At 34.5% G+C, this 24337-nt stretch overlaps 1 protein-coding gene across 1 annotated transcript; it reads left to right on the top strand.

Annotated features, from left to right (window-relative positions):
* The first annotated feature begins 13047 nt into the window (after nt 1-13047).
* LOC114319299 (ras-related protein Rab11C) lies at nt 13048-15812 on the top strand. Its single transcript, XM_082919909.1, has 3 exons — nt 13048-13250; nt 13357-13546; nt 15070-15812. The coding sequence occupies exons 2-3, from the start codon at nt 13382-13384 to the stop codon at nt 15553-15555; spliced, it is 651 nt and encodes a 216-aa protein (XP_082776035.1). The 5' UTR covers nt 13048-13250; nt 13357-13381; the 3' UTR covers nt 15556-15812.
* The last annotated feature ends 8525 nt before the right edge of the window (nt 15813-24337 follow it).

Raw genomic sequence — 24337 nt, 5'->3', positions numbered from 1 at the left:
TTTTTACCTTTCCACTAGAAATCTTCTCTCGAAGGGATTCTACCTCAAGGTCACCCCTTTGCGCTTCTAACACTCAGTTTACAAGTATAGGTTGTGCAACCACTGAAAATAAGGCTGCAGACTCACCAAGATGCAAGTCAAACTTCGCAAGAGCACCCAACATCTCCCACTCCCGAATGGTAATACTAGCCATACTGCTAACAGGTTTTCTACTTAAGGCGTCGGCTACAACAATGGTCTTCCCCGGGTGATAATGCAACTCAAAATCATAATCCTCTATGAACTCCATCTACATCCTCTGCCTCAAATTCAAGTCTTTCTGTGTAAACAGATATTTTAGACTCTTGTGATAAAAAAAACACCTCAAATCTCTCATCATACAGATAGTGCCTCCAAATTTTCAAGGCGAATATCACTGCCATTAATTCTAGATCATGAATAGGATAGTTCTTCTCGTGTGTTGTCAACTACCGCGAGCCATAGACTACTACCTCCCTTCTTGTATCAATACACAACCCAAACCTTCCCATGAGGCATCACAATATACCAAATAGCCCAAACCCCTCTTCAGAATAATCAATACTGGAGCAGTGGTAAGTCTAACCTTACGCTCTTGGAACGACTTCTCACAAGTCTCATTCCACACAAACTTAATTTCCTTCCTCGTCAGTCTAATCAGTGGTGAAGCTAATCTAGAGAAATCCTTCACAAATCGACGGTAATACCCGGTTAACCCCAAGAAACTATGGATTTCAAAGGCATTCTTAGGTTGCTCCCAATCTTGCACTGCCTCTATCTTGGATGAATCTACAATCACACCCTCCCCGAATACCACATGGCCTAAGAACTTAATTTCTCTCAACCAGAATTCACACTTCCCAAACTTAGCATACAGTTGGTGGGTTCTAAGCAATTTAAGTACCACCCATAAGTGTTCCTCGTGCTCCTCCTCAGAGGGTGAGTAAATCAAGATGTCGTCCACAAAGATGACCACAAAACGGTCCAGGAACTCACGGAAGATCTGGTTCATCAAATCCATATACACTGCCAGTGCATTGGTTAGCCCAAAAGGCATTACTGGAAACTTATAGTGGCCATACCGCGTACAGAATGCGTCTTTGGGATATCCTCCTCCCTTACCCTCAACTGGTGATAACCCGATCTCAGATCTATCTTAGAAAAGCAACAAGATCCCTTCAATTGATCTAACAAATCATTTATACGAGGTATTGGGTACTTGTTCTTAACAGTCACCCAGTTCAACTTCTGGCAATGTATGCAAAGTCGTAACGTTCTATCTTTCTTTTTAGCAAAATTAGCCGATGCTCCCCAAGGTAAAGTACTAGGGCGGATAAAACCCTTATCTAGCAATTCCTAGAGTTAAATCTTCAACTCACTCAACTCGGCAGGTGCAAACCTGTATGGTGCCATAGAAATCGGTGTCGTGCCAAGCACTAAATCAATAGAGAACTCGATCTCTCAGTGAGGTGGTAAATTGGTAAGATCCTCCGAAAAAATATCCAGGTATTCACAAACTACCCAGTCACCACCCAAAAAGGTTGCAAGAAGGCAACTAAGTTCACTCCGCCCACACGGATCATATACCGATGATAAAACTCTATCCACCCGGTCTTCCAAAACATAAAAACAATCACCGCTTAGGATACATACATTAACCCTCTGACGGTAGCAATCTATAACAACCCAGTATGAAGACAACCACTCCATACCCAATATAATGTCAAAGCTAGACATATCAATCAATACAAATGCAAATAGAAGTCAACGACCGACAACCTCTATGTCACAACCATGACACCTCTACTTCATAATAACCTCACCACTGATAGGTAACTCTACACAAATAGGAGATGCTAACTGAGCCAACTCTAACCCCAAAACCGATGCAAATGTAGACAAGATAAAAGAATGGAATGCACCTGTATTAATCAATACATTAGTAACTGAATTGGAAAACAAGAAGGTACCTCTCATTACAAAAGAAGCAAGTACAAGATCTGGCGTAATAGCAGCATACACACGCTCCGTAGGTCTCTGCTCAACCTGTTCACCCCTCGGAGCATAAGCCTGATGCACTGACTGAGCCGAAGAGGCTCCATGATTAGCTCTCAAGGCCTGTGCTGACTATGTAGGCTAGTGGCTCTATATCTGCCTCGGACCAGACACATTAGATGTGCCACCCAACTGTGGGCAAAATCTTTTCATGTGCCCCACCTGGTCACACTAATAACAAGTAAGCGGCTACCCTCTTCCTTGACTCTGGCCTTGTGAACGAGTCGAAGACGGTGTAAATTGTTGCTCTCCTTTCCTCTGCGGGCAAGTTTGAGACATGTGGCCCAACTAACCACATTTGTAACAAGTAACATCTCCCTGACCACCCCTCCCAAAACCCGAACTCGGTACTGGAAAAGTGTTCCTCAACTGAGCTCCTAGGGACAACTGGGGGTTAGAACCCCTCTGCCTCTAACTGTCCCCCTGATTGTCCTGGCTCCTCCTAAAGCCCCCTCATTCTCTCATCTTTCATCTGCATAATGGTCTCAAGATGGGCCACTGCCTCCACAAGGCACTCATAATCTCTAATCATGGACCGCATCCCCCTTCAGCTGAAAAGACGCCAAGGTCACCCTCAACTGGTTGTCCTCGATGCCAAGCATCTTAAACGTCTTCACTATTTGCTTTAGCCACTCATCTACCTTCAGTGGCTCCTTGGGATCACCTAAAAACTCATCTGGATTTGATCGGAAAAACTCTCTCTTCAGAAATGGTGGCCCCTGCTTCAGCTACTTGGGCCTGGACTTGATTGTCAGCCCTGAGAATGTCTATGGATTCTCGTAATGCTCCGACCATTTTGCGGACTAAGACGCCCATGGCCTGTTAACCCACTGGTTCGGCCACATTGGCCTAACCAACTCTTTCCTTTTGTTCCGGAATATCGTCCAGTAGAGGCATCTCATGCCTTCTAGGCCTCCCACGCCTACCACCACCACGTCCTGACATCCTAATGAAGGTAACACAAGAGATTAGCACATTTACAAATGTATCGAAACTAACTCACTCGCATCCTAATACGGTGGACAACAGTAATTTAGTCCATATAAACACATAGACACATAAACACATACGAATTTCCTTCCTAGTTAATGATCGTCCCGCGACATTGCTAGAGTTCTAATTAGAAACAACAGTGATCAAGTGCTCTTCTAATAAGACTTCTAGAAACCTGTAGACCCAATCAATATTTTAGGAACTAAATCTCATACCTATATAATCATATAAGCATGTTATCACATAAGCATACAACACATACTAACGTCTCAACTAAGCGGGACAAACCCATTGTGGTAATAACCACTTCCCACGTACCCAAAGTATTCAAACTCTGTATGCTTTGATATCAAATTATAACGCCCTAAAATAATACAATAAATACAACCCATAAGCGAAAGGATAATAGAAATAATATGCCTTCATTCATCAAAGTCCGTATACAAAAGATAACACATGTGATATACGTTCACAAACTATTCGTCCTGAATGTACAACATGTGTTACAATGATAAAAGAACTGAAAACTAAACAGGTAATCATATGCCCTATAGACTTACATCTTTCCAAGTCATTGTTGGTTACAACAAAAGTGAGCCTAGCTCAATACAGTTAAAACCCTTGGCTATACAAAAGAATACAACAAAAGAAATATCCAAACTATTGCCTTAGCGGAGGCATATCACCAACACCTAAAAATGGTTTTTCCCAAATAAGGTGAGCCAAAACCCAGTAAGAATAATCTAACATAATATATGAGATTTAACAAAGCTATAAATACAATGTGTATATACAATGCCTGTGACAAATGTCACGCCCCAAACTCGCCCCTAGAAGTTTGGCAACGAGACCGGCCAGTAATCCTAGATTACCACAGGCCTTGCTATACAAAACATAAATAAAAGGGGCTCGCGGAAGCGAAAACAATAACCACTAATAGTCCAAAGAGCTGTGCATTTATATGAACATACATTACATGCCAAAAAGGTGTTAATTTACCCACTTACTGTACATCACATGCAATAAAAGATCATATACAACAAGACAAAGCTCACAAAACGGCCTTCCAGGCCTAGCCCCGGCTCGGAGCACACAAAACACTTGTTAGGCTTCAAAACAGCGGCTCGGCTCGAGAACCCGCCTAGGCTTGACTTCCAGTATGCTCACCTATAATACATAATTACAAACAATGAGCTAGAGCTCAGCAAGTAACATAACAGTAAAGAGGTTAGTGAACGAAGTCCGACATTTTCATAAATTCACAATAAATCAATCATAAACATATATCAGTCATCAGTCATCATAAGAACATACGTAATGGCATACTCCACAGAACCTTCATAACAGTCTATCAGTCAACAGTCTACGAGATCTCGTAACTAGTCATGGGCTTGTCCTTCCATGCCGTTCCCCATGACTCATGACGCATGGGCCTGCATGTTCCCGCCCCCATGACCCAACTATCTATGGATGCCATACTAGATTCGCAAATCAGGACATTCATTCACGGAAAACATTCTCATTTCAAAGCATAGCATAACGTAATACATTTAAAACATAGTTCATAATAACATATCTTTACAGAAATGTTACTCACAGAGGGTTTCCGAAACCGAATGCACGGTCTTCAAATCTTGACCTGCAAATATCAACATATCACACATTTCTCAATACACATTATCATTAAATCCTGTAATTCATGCACTTCATTCTTTCCTTTACTTCATTTCATGTTCATTCTAATCTTTCTTTACTTTGATTCATACTCATTTCATGTTTATAAGATGATAAATGATGCAATTAACATGTTAAAATCAAGTCTGCAACTTCCCCAAAATTTTCTTGAAAAAGGCCTTCCCGCTCGAGCGCCACTTTGGCCGCTCGAGCGTACTGTAAAAAGTCCCAAAACTGCTGGGAAGCTGTTTTCACCGCTCGAGCGGGCTTCCCTCTGCTCGAGCGTACAGAGCAAAAATCTGAATTTCTGGTTCTTCTTCCAAGCTTCATTCTCCTCTTTACAAAATCACTTTCCACATTTATGAAATCCAAAACCCAAAACACTTAAAACCCATCTTAAATCAACATCAAAACTTCAAATCAAAACCCATATGGAACAATAGAAGTTCAAATCTTGGAGTAAAATAGAAAATCATAAACTTGAGCATAAAAGCTTCATTCTTAAATCCATGGAGGTTCTTCCTCAAAATATGACAAATATAACCATAAATCATCTATTCATGCCATGCATGCTCAAATTAAACATATTTCCCCTTTCAATCCTCTTATTTAACATGAGATCATTGATGCATCAACCTTACTTCAAGAATTTAGAGAAGATCCTCACCTTGATTCTTTAATTGAGGAAGATTTAAGCTTGATTTCCCATTTTCTTCCCTTTCTCACGAACTCCCTCTCTCTCTCTCTCTTAGATATTTTCTTTCCTCTTTTGTTGAGTCAATACATGGTCAACATAGTCCTTATCCTTATCTATATATCATAAATATAGAATTGTGCCATAAACATGAGCCAAACAAGGCTTAGCGATTCAGACAAAATTCAGTCCTCAATTTATTTTCCCAAATGGCTCTAAAAATTCCCGGTATCACATAGGCGTGTTCAATTTCAATTTCCGAACCCATTACGGCCATCAATTTCAGTCCCGAAGTCGTAATCTCAACAGGTATTTTCTAAGTTCAACAGATAATCTTCAATTAAATCATACTAATACATAATTAATTACTGGTAATCATGGTATACGGTTCTGGGTCGTTACAACAAAACATTCACATTTTATATAATCATAAAGTACTGAGTTCATATCTTAATCCATTTTCCTTCAATTCATTTCAATTCATGAGTCAATTTCATTATCTTTCAACAACCCAACTGAGACTATAGCTCAGTGGTTCTCCAACCAACACAATTACCACGTAAACACTTCAATCTACTATTTTATGAAAATTTCGTCCCCGGGATCAGCACCCATGTATCCGTGCTGTTTTGGGACTTTCACAATGGACACACAAGCCAACTTAATTTCAGTAAAGTCCATCCCCTATCTCCTCCCAAACAATAGAGTACATCCCATTTCTTCTCCTAAATAATCATACATATACAATGTATTTAAAACATAGTCATATTCAATGACAATCAACAAGAGATTAGTTTCAATTCACTTAATCCTCATGCAATTTCTACAATACTCATAGCTATCCTCCACCGATAACCTAATACAGTTATTTCTAAACAGATATTCAATCTCAAGGCAGATAATTCATTCAAAATTTCCAAAGGTGTGAGGTAATACATATCTAACTCCACCATTTATTTCAATATTCGTCCAATTTCATATTTACAACACTAATTTCATATTTATTTATACAAAATAAATATTTGAATCATTTTAGGGCAAACCCCCATTTTGTTTCAAATATCAACCTAAAGGCCAAAATCAATTACTTTGCCACAAGATACCTCATATTCAAACCTCATAACCTTTAATATCATACTCACTCAAAAACCCCTCTTTTGATCTTAAACCCAAACCCTAGGTTTGTCCATACCACTCCCATATCCCACCATTGTTACACAACAATGAATAACTAAGTTAAAAACTATATGAAAGTGTAGAAAATCTCTACCTCGACCAGAGAAGATGAGCAAGGAAATGATGAAACTCCAAAGATGCTCAAACCCAACTTTATTCGGATCAAAATGAAGATCTTAAGACGCTCTACCTTTTTCTCGAAGACACTAGGGTGGAGAACTTAATGGATCTAGATGAAAATGTAGAGAGAAGGTGAGTGTTAGAGAGAGAAAAACTCAAGATCTAGGGTTTTGGAGAGTTTTAGAGAGAGAAAGGAATGAAAAAGTGATATAAAGTGTAGCTATTACGAACTGATATACACACAGTCCACTCAAGCATAAGAAGTAACGTTCGAGTGTCAGACACATTATTCCGCTCGAGCGCAAGAAGTGACGCTCGAGCGCAAAATGCACACTTTCAAAAGTTTTGCAGATGAAAGACATCGCTTGAGCTCAAGATTGGACGCTCGAGCGCCCACCTGCTCGAGCGTAGGAAACGCCGCTCAAGTGTAGAATACACTCTTCCAGCATTTGCAAGTTTGCAAAAATACTGAGAGTTTGCAAAGCCCGCTCGAGCACAAGAATGGCCGCTAGAGCGAAGGAGCAAAAATCTAGGCAACAAAGGTTTGGAAAAATCAAGCAACCAACATATTCTAAACACACAACTACAATCCAATAACCACATTTAAGGAGGAATAAAGGGAAAAACGACAATGAACAACATTCAGAAACCACAAGCCCGAGTCTGGAATGCAACAAGAGTCGGGTCAAAACCAGAATCGCTATAAAGGGAAAAAAAGGTTTATACCAAAAACAAAAGAAAAAAAACAAAAGTTCCAATCATTGAAAATATAAAAGTGAAAAGCTCTTAAATAACTTATCGTCAAAGAGAAACAAAATTTGTACTTCCTTTGGTTTGAACTTCCTTTGCCATAATTGAATTAAATGTTTTTGGTCTATTTTGGAAAAATAGAAATAAGCAGCTTTTTTCTTTATTTCCTTACTTTTTGGCTTATGCCCAAAACCATTTGAGAGAGGGAGGAGGGAGGGGGGGGGGAGAATTTGCTTTTTTGCTTTTTCAAAATTATTTTTATATGTTGTCACATCAACAGGCAAAGAAGTAGATTGGTCATATTACCCTCATGAAATTATGCAAAATTACAATTTTACTTTAGTTCTCTTTCATACATAGAAGAATATTTTTATAATTTCGACTTATTTTCAACTTTTCAAATAATTGTTTGCTCAAATAAGTTGGCTTTTGACTTTTGAAAATAAGCCAAAAGATAGCCTTTTTTGGTCTTTTCAAAATAGCCCTTTACCCTTCCTTTAAAAGAGAAAACCATTTTGAAAAGGGAGGAAGAAAATAAAAAGTAAAAAAGAAAAATGATAAAAGTAAGTTATTGGAGAAGAGAGAAATTATTGTAGAGTAGTTGTTTGGAGAGCGTGATTGAGTGAGAAATTATTGTAGAGTAGTTTTTTTTTTAAATTATTTATTATCAAATGTCATATGACAAAAGTTTCACTATGCCAAATTTTAGACTTCAATTAATATAATAGTATAGATAATCAAATCCATACCCAGTATCTATCATCAAAATCATTTTGAAAGGTTGAACCGAAGGTTTGTGTGGGGAAGGGGGTAGTGGAGATTAAGGGAGTCGTGCCTAAGAAACGTGTAAGGAATGGTGCGCTGTGGTAGGTTTGGGGGTTAGGGGTGGTGGAAAAGCAAGAGGGAAGGTCAGAGGGTGGTGGGTAAGAAAAGGAGTAACAAACGAGGGATTGGTGAAAAAATGAGAAAGAAGTGGAGTTCTTTGGTTTGTGTTTGGATAAATGAGAATAAAAGGGTAATTCTATATTCAAGTTATGGTATTTAATTTAATCCTATGAGAGTCATAATTTTTTTTTAAAAAAATTATCACTAAATATTATATAAGATATAATTAAAGAATTCATGAATCATAATTAAAATTATATCATCATGGCCATCATAATAAGTTATAATTAACACTTGGCCTCGTTCGGAAACTTTAGAATTTAGCCAAAAGATGACTTTTTATTTTGGGAAGATGGTTAAAAGATGATTTTTTAACTTTTTTTAGTTTTTCTTTTCTGAAAAAATGTGTAAAAAATGTGAGAGATGATGTGATTTAAAATGGATTAAAAGCTGGAAGATGACTTTTACCCATCTTTCCAAAATAATCCGTTGCCACATCAATTTCTCTACTTTTCTGCACATCTTTTTATAAAAAGTTAAAAAATCAATTAAAATAGCCAATTCCTAAACGAGATCAAGTCATAACCAAAACCCACAAAGATCGTAATTAAAGATGCATATAATACAACTCCAAATAAAAAATTTCAAAATAAATTGAGCACTATGTAAAATTATGTTGCTTGTCCCAGCATAAGCTATTAGGTCAACTAACCTCATTAACATGGAGAATATTATTTTTTTAATATAATTTCCTGAATTTTAAGAAATAATTTGTGTTATTGTTAAACAGAATTTGTCCTAAAATTTAATATCAAAGTCGAACAAATCAAAATTACAAAATAATAAAAATGCATAGGTCCAGTCGTAGATAATAGTAATATTAGGAATACTAAAATTTCTATCAAATGTTTTATCAAAAAATAAAACTATATGTACTAATTGGTATAGATAGTATCACTGTTTATCAAATATTTTACATGAATGTGAGTCCCATATAAATGCAAAATCCACACTCATAAAAGATATTTAATAAAATATTTAGAATCTCTAACCTTTGTTGGTAGATAATATTTGCTGTTTTGGACCACACATCATCATTATTATAGTTATGATTAGGGGGAATAACGTAACAGTGAGTCAGGAAAAAAAAAATTAGAATAATAATAAAATATAACATTTTAATTATTAAAGTGTACAAATATTAATACTAATTTGTAATTTTTTTTTTTTTTGATACCCACTTTGATGTTATTTTCCCTTCCCTTAGGAAAGTTCTATTATGCACACCCATGAACGGAGTGTATCATATACATCTTTAATTATATTATTTTTTTTTAGTTATGATCAATTTTCTTTTTTAATTATAATATTATTTTAGTTATAATTTATAAATTTTTTTTTATACCTCAATTGACGTTTAATTATAACTTTTTATTTTTTAATTATAACTCAAATAATATAAAATTATTTTATTTTATTTTTTAATTATAAAATACATATAATATACCCACCTTAAATGGTATCTTTCCCTTTTCCTTACATGATTAGAATTGCACATTATTATGTGAAAGTGCATGGGAGACCACTAACATTCCCCACTGGCGCGACAACCACCTGCCAAATTGCCAATCTGCCATTACCACTGCCAACCCACACGAGATCCTCTTCTTGGCTCCCTATTTGGTTTGGTGGATCATTAGACTCATTTTTAGGTAATTTTAATAATTTAAACCGTTTATATTTTATGATTTATCATGCATATCATATTTATAAAAAAATTAAAATAATCAGATATCAAAAATCATGTGAATTAAAAGTTTTATTAAACAATAAAATTGTTTATTAATTTTTTTTAATAAATGATTTTTAATTCTTTTGATATCCGATCAACTTAATTTTTTACATGTATAATATACATGATAAATTCTAAAATAGGAATAATTTATATTATCAAAATTAAACTAAAAAATAAACCCAATAACCCATCAAAAAATATAAATAATTTGTAGTATCAAAATTAAACTAAAAAATAAACCCAATAACCCACCAAATAAGTAGGGCAAGAAAGGATCCTTGCTCCAACCCACACCTTAACATGCAACTTTCCCGAAACGGCGCCGCGTCCTCCTCTCCCCACGTAACATAAGGACCAATATTCTCTTCACCGTTAATTAAATAAATAAAACAAAAAAAAAATATTAAGAATTCTAAAAGTTCTATTAAAGTTTTTATCAAATATTTTATATGAGTGTAGAATTCACATCATGTAGGTCCCATGTAAGTCTCATACTCATATAATACATTTAATAAAAAATTTAATAAAATTTTTAGGATCTCTAACACTATCTATGAAACAAAGGGTGTGTTTGATTGGGGGGATTAAGAAGGGATTATTCAATGTTCGGATTGCTTATCTGAAGGTGTGAATAGTCCATGATTTGTTTTTTGCTTGTAGTCTGCCGAACATGGAGTCCAGTCGGATTCTTTATTCCCCATATAAGGGATTATACTATCCGGGGGAAGGTGTGGGACAATTTTGGAGGGACTATTTACTGTTGGGATCAGGTGATAAAATGATCATTTTGACCCTCTATTATTTAATTATGTATTATATTTAATAAAATTCAATAAAATTTAAATGTCTCAATTTAAAAATAAAATAATTTTATTTAACTTTTTATTGATGTTTTATTTATTTAATTTTTTAAAAATAATTTTTTATAGACATTTTATTGATATTTTATTTTAAAATTTTGTTTATATTTTATTTATTTTCATTATTTAAATTTTAATAGATATTTTATTTAATTTCATTGTTTAATTATTATTATTTTTAAAAACAAATTTATTTAAAATTTTAATTAAAAAATAACATATTTTTATTGATATTTTATTTATTTAATTTGTTTAATTTTTTAAAAATAATTTATTTAATTGTGTAAAAATAAAATAAAATAAATTTTTATTTAATCTAACTAAAAATAATTAAAATATTAAAGATACCTTTAGGATAAATTACCAATAGATCCTAATAGTTGGACTTATTTCCCATTAAATCCTATTAAAAATAAGTATTGGTAAAATTGTCTCTAAAAGTAATTTTTTGTGATAATTTTTTATATATGTCGCTAAAAATTGACAATTAGTAACTTTTTTTTGTCATGATTTTTATAAATTGTCGCTAAAACTTACAATTAGTGACATTTTTTATAACAAATTTTTCTTATGGGACCTATTAGACAATAAGTCCACTTATTATGACCTATACGTAAGTACCTCATATGTTTAATATTGCTATTACTTAGTAAACAATTAAAAAATGGTAAAATAGTCTTTTACTCATTTATCTTATCCAGTCCGTCCAACTAAACATTAGATTCACTAAAAATAATCTTTTCTAGACATCTAATCCCATGAGAAAAGAAACCCCAAGATATATATCTAATCTAACCAAATAGTTCAAAGAATTCATAATCTCAGAATTCAAGTCTGATGGATTCTAATCCTCCCTTATTCAGTCCGTTCAATTAAATACACCCAAAGGTATCCAATTGAATCCAACTAAAATAAACCCAGCTGGAGGAAATGTTTGGAGTTCTGTGAGATCACATGTGTTCCCAATGAATCCAACTGTTCATATTATAATATTTTTATTAGTGTAAATTATCTATTCAAAAATTTAAAATTAATTCGATAATCAAAATAACATAATCATATCATATTTACTATAAAAATAATAAGCAATAAACATAATTTTAAGAATTAAAATAGTTATATGTCACTTAATTTTGTCACCTTGTTATATTATTAGAATACATGATAAATTATTATTTATTATCATTAATTTTTTTTAAAAAATTATCTCTAAACAAAATGATTAATCATAAGTATTCAATGAGAATAAAAAAATCGATGTTCTTTATTACAATAGACTAATCATTATGATGTTTTAAGAAATTAGTAAAAAGTTGACTTTTAATTTTTTTAGTCAAAAAAGTTAAGTTTTTGGATAGTGACTTGAGTAAAAAAGTTAACTTTTTTGGCTAAAAAAATTAAAAATTAACTTTTTGCTAGCTTGCCAAAGCAAACATAACAGAGGTGGCTCACTTAGCTCATTATCGAAAACTTCATTTTTTTTTTTTAAATTTAAACAAAAATCTTAAATGATTATAATTTTATAGATAAATAAAATTTAATAATGTAATTATAATTATTAGATCAATTTAGGCCAAGTTTGGGAAGACTAAATAAGTGCACTTTTTGACTTTTTATGAAATATGGGTTGGATTTGTGTTGGGTTTGAAGTGATGTGTTAGAGAGGTGATGTGATTTAAATAAGATGATGTGACTTAAATAGGATAGTGACTTTTTGACTTTTTAGATTTTTTGAAAGATGCCAAACTTGACCTTAATTTTTTTTTCATCAGTAATTTAAGCGAGAATTACATTTCAATGAAAAAAAAAATTTAATGCATTTTATACTCCCACTATTTTTCACTTTTATCTCGTCATAAAATTACTTATACCCACATATTTTAATAGTTTTATTCTCTGCCTCGCTATGATGTAATTTGTCCATAATCTAATGGAAAAGTCTTACCGGATCATCGAGGTGGCCCGAGAGTGGGCCCCCGAAAGACAAGTCCTGCCCAATAAAAAAAAAAGAAAAATATCTACAAATACATTTCCACATGGTAACTGATGATATCAACCTAGGGGACACAGAGCCCGTTTCGAAGATTTTTTTCCTCATTTGTGATCGTTTCTTTCTCTCTGATTTCGCTTTGCAAAATCAGCAAAACACACATTGAAGGCTATCATCCTATCCTAGTCCCTGCATTTCGCATCAACGATTTACAGTTAGCTTTCTTCTCTCTATATCACGGTAATCTATATGCTATATGTTTGTGTTTGTGATTGATTGTTAGGGTTTGATTTGATTCTGATGAGATCTGTGTGTTATTGAATGATTTGGATCTGAATTTGTGAAGAGAGAGAGAGAGAGAAGATAAAACGATGGCGCATAAAGTAGATCATGAATATGACTATCTATTCAAGATCGTGTTGATCGGAGACTCTGGTGTTGGGAAATCCAATATTCTCTCTAGATTTACACGGAATGAGTTCTGCTTGGAGTCCAAATCCACGATCGGAGTCGAGTTCGCTACCAGAACTCTTCAGGTGAGGTTTCTCTCTACTCTGTCGTGCCTTCTATTGATTTTTATTGTTTTTTAATTTTTTATCTGCCTTGAATTTGATCTGTCTAATTTCAATGTTGGTTTAGAACTTTTATAATTCTGCACAGAGTTTTATGTAATTAGATGTTTTTAAATTTACGTTTGCGAATATTCCACAAACAGGCATATAACTTTGTGCCTGTGTATATATATGATACCCATTTGACGTGGGTTGGTTTGAGAATAGATTATTTTATTCCACAAACCGGCATATAGCTTTGTGCCTGTGTATATATATGATACCCATTTGACATGGGCTGGTTTGAGAATAAATTATTTTATTAATTTTTTGATTTTTTATGAAAAGATATCTAGAAAAATAAAGAGTGTGATGTGATAATTTACAGTGATTTTTTGGTTAAAAGTGAAGGTTGCCCAACGAGATGTGAAATTTAATGCTGACACCATGTTAGTTGTAACTCGTAAAACAGTAGGAAAAGCGTTGGCAGTACATCTAAAAGAAAGTGTGGGTTTAGGAAAGGGTCAGAGAAAAAAGTTACTAGCGTGAAATTCTAACACTGAAATGTCAAGAAGAGTCTTTGGATGGTAATTTCCAGTTTAGGTGAATACTTTATGTGCTGAGTGTACTTGGCACCATGGAATCCAACTGAGCATTGGAATTGGAAGCCATTGTAGTTCAAAAGTTGTAAGTACGATAACTTGCAATGACAAATCCAAGGCTTGGATCCCTTGAGGCCTAACATGGCGTATTTTATGGTAATTACTTGATGTTATGGGCAACAGAATGGGGTAAGTAGATTTTCAATGGGATGACACCATAAGGCTTACAGGACCACATGATCCGGTAATGGATTGATGTGCATTCTTTCTTCAGTACAAGTGTCCCTTGGTAATTTGATTATATATCATACATTAATAATGGGGTTCAGGCAGGATATGGGTTCACTTCACCAACATTTTACCTGAAGTTTCTGCAGATTGATGAATGTGATTGTTTAGTATTCATTTACTGTAGTTTACAACTTTGATTCAACACACTTGTACTGTTGAAATTGGGAAGTGCTTAGCAAAGTTTTCTAGCCCATTCCATGTACATTTTAGTGTAAATTTGTTCACGCAATTTGAACAATACACAACATTTGATTGGCTTATTTTCAGTTTTTGGTGGGACCAATGTTGTGTATTGTTCATATGTGTGTGAACAGATTTGCACTTATGTACATTTAGTTCATTAAGGCTTTGTTGGTTTGAACTTGTCTACTAATCATATGCTAATCTATAATATTTAGGAATCCCAATTTATTTTTTCACTTAATAGTTTGAAATTGAAAGTATGTCTGCATATGGAATATATTACAAGATATGCATCACTTTTTTGTTTCAAAATTGGAAGCGAGTGTTCCTTCTCTCTTCCTTTTTCATTTCCATGCAGTTTAAGGAATGATGGATTTTAAAATATCCATTATGCCAATTCTAATGCATATTTTACCAAATTTTCTGATACAGGTAGAGGGAAAGACAGTTAAGGCACAAATATGGGATACTGCAGGCCAGGAGAGATACCGAGCTATTACTAGTGCTTACTATAGGGGAGCAGTTGGTGCATTCCTTGTCTACGACATAACTAAGAGGCAAACCTTCGACAATGTCCAGAGGTGGCTCCGTGAATTAAGGGACCATGCAGATTCAAACATTGTAATCATGATGGCTGGAAACAAGTCTGACCTAAACCATCTCAGAGCCGTTTCAGAGCAGGATGGTCAGGCCTTGGCTGAGAAGGAAGGACTTTCATTTCTTGAGACATCAGCATTGGAAGCACTCAACATCAACAAGGCATTCCAAACCATTTTGACGGAGATATATCACATCATAAGCAAGAAAGCACTGGCAGCCCAGGAAGCAGCCGCTGCCACTGCAATTCCTGGTCAAGGGACAACTATCAATGTCTCCGATGCATCAGGGAATACGAAGGGAGGTTGCTGTTCTTCTTAGTTGACATTCAATGGAGGAACCAAAGATTCAGTAGCAAGCACAAACTTTTGTTTTTTGTTTATTTTTTTTTCTTTTTTCTTTTTTCCCTTTTTTGGGCGAGATAGAAGAGACATGTAGAATACTTTTTCCGAGTTGTGATGAAAAGGAAGCTTGTGACAGTTGAAACTAAAAATATGGTTACTGGCTTAGAAGGAATTATCGCTTTTTCATGTCATACATTCATAGTTGTTGATATATATAGCGGAAAATGACTGATACGGAGGCTGTTGTGTGGGAAGTTGAATATCTCAATTGGAAGAGCCTGTAGGGCAAAATTGGTGGCATTCTTAAGTTTAATGTTCCCTTTCAACTGATGTTTGTTGGATTACTTCTGTAATAAAATTGATGCCATCTTTATGACATTATTATTTGGTCTTCACTTCATACCCCAAACTTGTTTTGGAATCTTTGCATTCGGCGGTTTTACAATGGAGCTGCTGGTTTTACAATGGAACTGCTGATTTTATTTTATTTTTTAACGAGGAAATACAGTGTATATATCTAGCCTACACGTAAGGGGGTGGGGGAAAGGGCCTAGGGGGAAAGGGAGCCGCTAAACAACAGTTGTAACGTCCATTTGTGATTGAACCAATTTGACACAATGTATAAAATTTAGGACAAATTATAAATATATCTTTTGAAGTTTGTTTCTTGTTTAAAATATTGATTCCCCCTCTTTTGAGACATTACAAATTTTTCTTATTCAAAATTTGTCTATTAACAATAACAATGTTACCAAAAAAAAAAAAAAAAAAGTGTTAACAAAAAATAAAATGACCCTAATAACCCTTCCATAACTAAATGAAAAATACCAAATTCCCTTCATCTTCTTCCGCCCCTGCCCGACTATCTCCCAACCTTTCCATTATTGCTACAAGAAAAATGATCCGGATCCCCTTTTCTCCCCACCCCCTTTGACTCCCTCTCTCTCTGATTGGTCAAATTTTTCTTTTTCCTTTCCTTTTTTTCCTCTCCAATCACCACCCGCCACGTTTGTGGGGGTGGTGGGGGTGGTGATTGAAGGGCGTTTCAATCACTCCTCTTGCTATAAATCAATAGTTACCACGGTAACCTTACATCCATAATTGCCAACCACCTACCCCCACAAACACCACTAAAGAAAAAAAAATATGCACCACCATTATTACTCTTTCAACCCCTCACCCAAAATCAAGTGTCACCTCCATTCACAACCCTTCCCATCCAAATCCCCCACGGCCTCTCCACTAGTCTCCATCACTTGGGTCTTTTCTTGAATAGTTGGTCCACACAATACACCATCAACTTGTCGCTACTTTTCCGCATGACAACCACAATCAAACATTCACATCAAAGCTACCATTAAAGCCATTTCAGAAAGGGACAAATAAGGTTTCTATGTAAGGGGACTACGGATGCTAGGGGAGTAATGGCTAAGAAAAGTAGGAATATATAGGTGAGAAGTTGGGGGTGGTGGAGAAATAAAGGGGAAGGTGATATAGTGGTGGTTAAGGGAATGTAATTTTCAAAGTTTCAATGAGTAATTCGTATTATTGCGGAGACATGATAATTGTCCTAAAATTTAATATCAAAATTGAACAAATCAAAATTTCAAAAATGAAGGGTAAATTACACTGGCCTTCCATAAGGTTAGGAAAACTATAGTAAGCCTCATAATTTTGATATAATTATACTAACCTTCTTGTTAGTAAGGTTAAATGAATTGCAACGAATGCAGATGTTGCGAAAACACAAAAAATAAATAACGTAAAATACATATTTTTGTGTAAAATAGATGATGGCATCATATATATATATATATATATTGAAGGAGGCAACATCATTTTTACATCCATAGAATTAAAAGCAACACCAAAGAGGAGGCAAAATGACTATATGAGACATTTTTGCCAGTAAGGTTGTTTTGGTCTTCCTCGAAAGGGCTCTGCATCACAAAAAAACATTTTGTTCATGTTGAGTCTTCACAAATAGCTAGCGTCCATTGCTAGGCAAAGGGTATTCTCATCATTTTTCCTATATCTGCTTGTTACCTCCATCTTTGTTGTATCTCTGCTTGCTCCATATTTGCTATTTGTTCTTTGCCCCAACCCATTTGATCATTTGAAAATATTATTGTTGAAAGAATATGGTCATTTAAAAATAATATCGTTGAAAGAATATGATCGTTGAAAAAAATGATAGTGTAAAAATATTATTTAAAATTTTAATTTAATAACATATTTTAAAAAAAATAAATATTTGTAAATGTCACGTCATTAACTACATCAATACTGGGTGCATATGCAGCATGTTATAAAAAAGATTGTATTTCTTATTTATATTTACAATATTTTTTATTAAAAATTAATTAAGTTAGTTTGATTGATTAGCTAAAATAAAAGGTATAGTTAGAATACACACTAACTAAACTAATTAGGCAAAATAAAAAGAATACTGTTTTATATACTTTTACAAGGTATTTTGTTTAGCAGCCTTAGATTTGTTCTAACAAATTATTGATAAAAATGAGATTAAAGTGCTATATAAATTACAAGGGAACACAATGTATTTATTTATTTTAAGCCTTGGAAAAAAGTGTATAATTTATTTAAAAATAAATTAGCACGAAGTAATGGACCAGTGCTAGACAAACACATGTAAAACAACTGACATTCCCAACTGGCGGTAATCGCTTGCCAATCTGCCATTGCTAGTGCCAACCCACGCACCTTAACATGCAAACTTGTTGTCTTACTTGAAACGACGCCGCGTCCTTCCCTCCCTTTAATATAAGGAACGATGTTATCTTACACTAATTAAAAAAAAAAAATGTTAAGGTGTGCCTTTAGAAGTATAAAAACTTTAAAAATATAAAAGAAGTTTAAGACTCACAAAATACCGCTCATAATTTGATTTATAATAATGTGGTATAATAAATGTTAATTTTTAATTTGTCATATACTCAATTGTATAGGACATATTTCTCCTACGACATCATTGTGGATAAATTTAAAAACTCAAATTGTGAGCCTCTAATTTTACTATAATATCATACAAATTTTATCACACATATTTTTATGCAAAATATATTATTTTGAAAAATTAGTAAAAAGTTGACTTTTTTATCTTTTTTGTGACTTTTTTGGGAAAACTTGGTAAAAAGCCAAAAAGATAGCTTTTTACCAAGTTCCCAAATTGCTATTTAATTTCTTTTAACATATACATTAAACACATTAATAAAATCTAAGGTAAACTACCAATAGGTCCTAATAATTGGACTAAATTCCCATCAAGTCCTATTGAAAATAAGTTTTGGTAAAATTGTCGCTAAAAATAATTTTTTTGTGACAATTTTTTATATATATCGCTAAAATTGATAATTAGTAACTTTTTTGTCATGATTTTTATAAATTGTCGCTAAAATTTACAATTAATGACTTTTTTTATGACAAATTTTTTCCATAGGACCTATTAGATAATAAGTCCACTTATTAAGACTTATACGTAAGTACCCCTAATATCTAAAATGACCAAGGTTTTCTCCCGCTCAAAATTTTAATTGGTTACCCGTCGCATCTGTATTTTTTAAAAAAATTAATAATTTAAATTTGATTCACTTATAATTCACAAACTTAATATTAGATCCAAATAAAAATATATATATATTAAGGCCTCGTTTGGAAATATATTATTTTAATAACTTTTTAACGTTTTAGCTAAAATATGAGATAAAAAAACTACTATGTTTGAAATGGCTTCCTGATTTTTTACAAAAAAAAATATGCAAAAAGTATAGAGAAAATGAAATCTTTGACTTTTTGGTATATGTTATAGGCTTTTTAGTTTTTTAGTAATTTTTTGACTTTGAAACTAAAACACTCGCATGCCAAACGAGGCTTTAATGGGTTAATGGACAAATAAAATTTAAAGAGTAAATTACATTCACTTTTCTTAATATTTGAAAAAAAAGACAATCAATCTCATATTTTTATTATAATTACATTGGCATCTTTTTTTAATAAGATTAGAGTGATTAAACTTTTAATGCTAATTGTAGGTAGATATTGAAATAAATAAAGATAAATATATATTTTAATAAAAAATAGATAACAACATCATATTTTATTCATATAACTAACAAATTGTTGAAAAATGATTTTATAATAACTTAATTTTTGCCAATTTTGAGTATTAATTAAGGTGGGACCCATGCGTTATTTTTTGCGCGTTCGGATGGTAACATGTTCTATGTCACGTAGTGAATAATATCGTGCATTTGATTACTCAAAACAATTTACTGGTGAATGGGAATTCAACTCACATTTGAGTTTCGTGAAAATGAGTTTTGGCGGGCTTCCTACACATTTGTTAAATGCGCTTGTCCCATAGGCCCCATTTGTTTTCCTCTTTCACAATCCGAATTAGACTAGGAATGATGAACAGTACACATACCTCTTGTTTGTTTAGACAATGTTGCACCGGGGTCATAGTTCGAACGGACTATGAATCCCTTCAAACCAACGGATTAACAATCCCTCATGGGACTTGGTATTGAAAAAAGAAGCCGTTGGGATTATAATGTAAATGACCATACTATCCACCATATTATCGATCAGAAAAATAGATCCCTCATCCAAATTTTTAACCACACTCAGAAACAATCAATGATTTCCACACCAAAAAAAAAAAAATCAACTGCTTTTAAATTTTTTAACAAAATTACAAATATCAAAAAATAATGACAAAAAAGATTAATAAATTCACAAACAGATTACAAATATCATCCAACAAGTTCTCAAAATCAACAAAATAATAATCAAAAAAGGCCATGTCCACACTAATGGGATGGACCTTTTTCAAAACCATGGGCTAGTTTTGGAGAAACCATTGGTTGGTTTCTTTTTTAATAATAATAATAAATAGATTAATAGTTGAATTCTTTATTATATTTAATTATGTAATTTTAATTTTAGTTTTTAAATAGTTTAATTGGGTAAAGCATTTATTAGTTGGTATAAATTCAAATTTGATACTAATACAATAAGGGTATTTGTGTAATTTTACATGGTTAATCCCACTCCTATCTCTCAAAACAAACATGAATTATTACTAGTCTATTGGTTATCAAACAAACACAATTTTTCTTAGTCTCCTCACTAGCAGTCCCTCACTAACAATCCTTTCTATTCTACCTCTAAAAACAAACGAACCCATATAGGAAAGTCAAGAGGTTTTATATAAATATATAAATCTTGAAGTTTAGACTTTAGGTTGGGCCCAAAGGACACACAAGTTTTGTAAGAAGGAGAGTTATGGACAAAATGAGTTGGACCCAAATTCACCACATGCACACCACCAACCGTCTGATCCACCATGATAAATTAATCCATTCTATACTTTTGAACAAAATTCTTTTGAATTTTTTTTTTAAATCTTGCGCGAAAATTCAAAATTCGTTTTCGCTTTCGTTTTTGTACCAAAATTCAAAATTTGAATTTTTCAACCGCTTTCCTTCTTACCGGTTACCTTTTCGTCCATTCATAACATCAATGAAGGCATACCCGAATAGGCATCCGTTTGGCTATAAATAGCCTTCCCCATTCCAACAATTTCATTCATTCATTTCATTTCTTTTTTCGTTTCTTCCTTCTCCAGTTTTCACTCTCCATTGTTTCTTGCATTTTCTGCAAGTTAGAATTTTAGGAAGAGTATGTGAGAAATAGAGAGTTCAGCATTGCTTTGGTTAGCCAAGCTTGAATTTTTAATGTTGCAAATTCAATATTAGTCATTGCGTCTTAAGAAATAAACGATGGTAAATCTCGAAGTACTGAAGCAAGAGCGAAGGAGATTGTATCAAACACAAATCTCGACTTAAAGATATTTGTCTGTGCGCGCTGTAAGCTATAAATTCATAATTTAATTATTTTCTGAATTGTTCTATTCTGTTACTTACTTTATTTATTCAACTAAATTGCACACACATTTACACAGAGAATCGCAGGGTTCTAACACAAATTACTAATGAAAAACAGTCTAATTGTTATGTAAATTAAAATCTCAAGAGAATCTAGTGTAATAATACTAAAAGTATAGACTAACTGTATATTTTTCAAACTTCGAATGAGGTGAGTATAATTTATCCAAATCTAAATCATTACTTTACAAAAAATATCAAAATGGCCAATTTAGGGAGAGTAGCTCCTCTCAAGACTATATCTTCTCCATAACCCTCAAGACTCCATTTTGTAGGTCTTGTAGGCCGCTACGATGGTGATCTGAATAATTCATCTCGTAGGTTTCGAAGAGAAAAACATATATGCAAAAAAAATCAACGTGATCAGAAATGTTAGACACACTAAATAATTATGTTTTGTTTTATGAAATTGACGGTAAATATAATTTTAAATTAAAATCGCTCATTTTATAAAATAAAATAAGATAAGTTAGTATTTGTGGGGGAGTGGTTCTGGAAATACTCTTTTGATCCAACGGGGCATTCGAGATCCTCAGTTAGTGACCTGAAAAAGAATGAACAATCCGGTCGGGGGTGCCGAAATTAGCACTCCGACAGATAAGTCAGTAAATACTCTCTCGATTGCTTGTATCTTAAGTTAAGCGTACTAGTTCTCACATACCTTTTTTGTGGCTACTCTTCATGTATTTATACTTGCCCCATGGGTCTTAGGGTCTAGTCCACTTTTAATCCACCCTATCAATGCTCACTCGACTTTTTTCTGTTATAAATCAATTCTCGCTCAGCTCCCCGCTTAACTGGCTCAGGAACCGATTAAGGCATTTGTCTTCCGAAAGATGCAAGGTGGGGCCGAATAGGGATGTTCATTCAATAAGCTTCCAAGTATGTACACGGCCCCCTCTGCAGTCCTTGAAACTCAGCTCCCACAATTGCCCCCCAAACATCCCACTAACAACAGTTTAGTTGGCGTGTTTGGTTTCGGATTTGAAAGGTCAAAAATATAGATTCGGCGGCTACCCTCATTCCAACGTAAATGTTAGAACGCACACGCTTTTCGGTCATTATTTCATTTTCCCACCCCTTGTACATTTCCCTCATTTATTACAATTTGAAACTTCATTGTCTCTTCAAATGCATGTTTTTTGAATACTCGAAGCTCCTGGACTGCCAATTGATATACATCCTCTATTTCGCATCCTCTGCAACTTCTTTCCGTCTGTCGTTGTCTTCTTTGCTCCTTGTAAGTTTTCTTCCCCTTCTCTTCGAATCCCATTTCCTTGCTTATTTTTATTTTAGCACTCTCCTTAAACTTGCTAGTATGGCTAAACATTTGAAAGACCTACTTTCTGCGGACCGTATTTCTGGATTTCGACGCCATTTTTCCATCCCCGACGATGTCCATCTGTCACTCGTGACAGACAACACTCTTGATATGGAGAGGGATGATGAAAGTACAATCATCTTTCCTCTCCTATCTATCGTTGAGGGCGGAGTCCGTTTTCCCCTTCACCCATTTCTTAGGGCCGTCCTTCGCCATTGGGGTTTGATTCCTTCACAACCCAACATAAACTTTTTCCGCATCGTAATGGGGATTATAGAGTTGAATCGGCATCTTAAGACCAACCTTGGCATACCTGCCATTCGGCACTGTTATGTTTTGGCCAAATCATCTAGCCGACTAGGGCGCTATTTTCTCAGGGCCAAGGACACTGACCATCAGTTGGTAACTATGCTTGCCAACTCTGGCAAACGAGTCGACGATGTCATAGTCGTTATCTGAGGTAACTGGGAATTCAGCGAAGGCGAGGATCGCCTAGACCCTATACCTAGACGGAAAGGCGAGCCAGGTTGCTTTGTAGCTCCTCACGCTTATCTACTTTATATTTACTCGGTCTTCTTTCGAAGTACTAATAATTTTATATTCGTCCAGGCAATAATTTGAAAAAAGTTCTGGTTTCGGCTGACGACGCAATTCTTGCAGACATCAAAACCACACTCTAGTTTTTTGGCTGTCCAAATATCCAGAAACAAGAGAGAGCCGCCCATATACTTCTGAGGTACGAGCCGACTTACACAACATTTTTAGCCGCGGAAAACATTCTGATTCCATGCGGCGAATAATATCTTACGGCTCTCATCTTCCCCTGTTTCAAAAGCCTTAGGCAAATCGGTTTTGAAACCTCCAATTTGGAGCAGGCTGTAGAGCTAGTAACGGAGGATATCGCCAAACAACCGAGCCAATATGATTTGGAAGCCGAAGTCAACGAGGCTCTTCACTCGGTGTTTGAAACAGTCGGCCTTAATCAATCTGATCCTCCTTCCACTTCAGGTTGGGGGAAAATCCCCTTCAAAGATATCTTTACTGATTTAGGAGATCTCCCCGGCTCCTATCCTGAGAACATGGCAGGGGAATTGCTTATGTAACTAGCACGAAGGAAAAATATCGAACAGATGGTTGCCCGGTGCAGAGTCGAGACCATCCATTCCGAACCTGCCACGGCTCAATCCTCCAAGCCTGTTGTCATAGAAGAAACGTCGCAAGTTGAGACGGCCGACACTGAACTGGTAGTCGAATGGTCGATCCCAAAAGATCGGAGGGGGGAGAAACATCCCGCCAAGAGCGAGGCCAGCTCTAAGAAAAACCCTATTGATAAACGGCCGCGCTTAGAGGAGTCGGATGTGGTTGCTCCTTTTGTTGTTCAACCAAAGATAAAAAAAACCATGCCGATCTCCTCTGAAGCGTCGGCCTTGAAAGATCCAATCGTGGCATTGAGCTTGGCTTCCTCGGTC

Source organism: Camellia sinensis, chromosome 3 (genome assembly GCF_055761805.1).
Source record: "Camellia sinensis isolate YWXY chromosome 3, ASM5576180v1, whole genome shotgun sequence".
NCBI lineage: Eukaryota > Viridiplantae > Streptophyta > Magnoliopsida > Ericales > Theaceae > Camellia > Camellia sinensis.
Note: the sequence above shows the minus strand (reverse complement) of the source record. Positions and strands in the feature narration are given on the sequence as shown.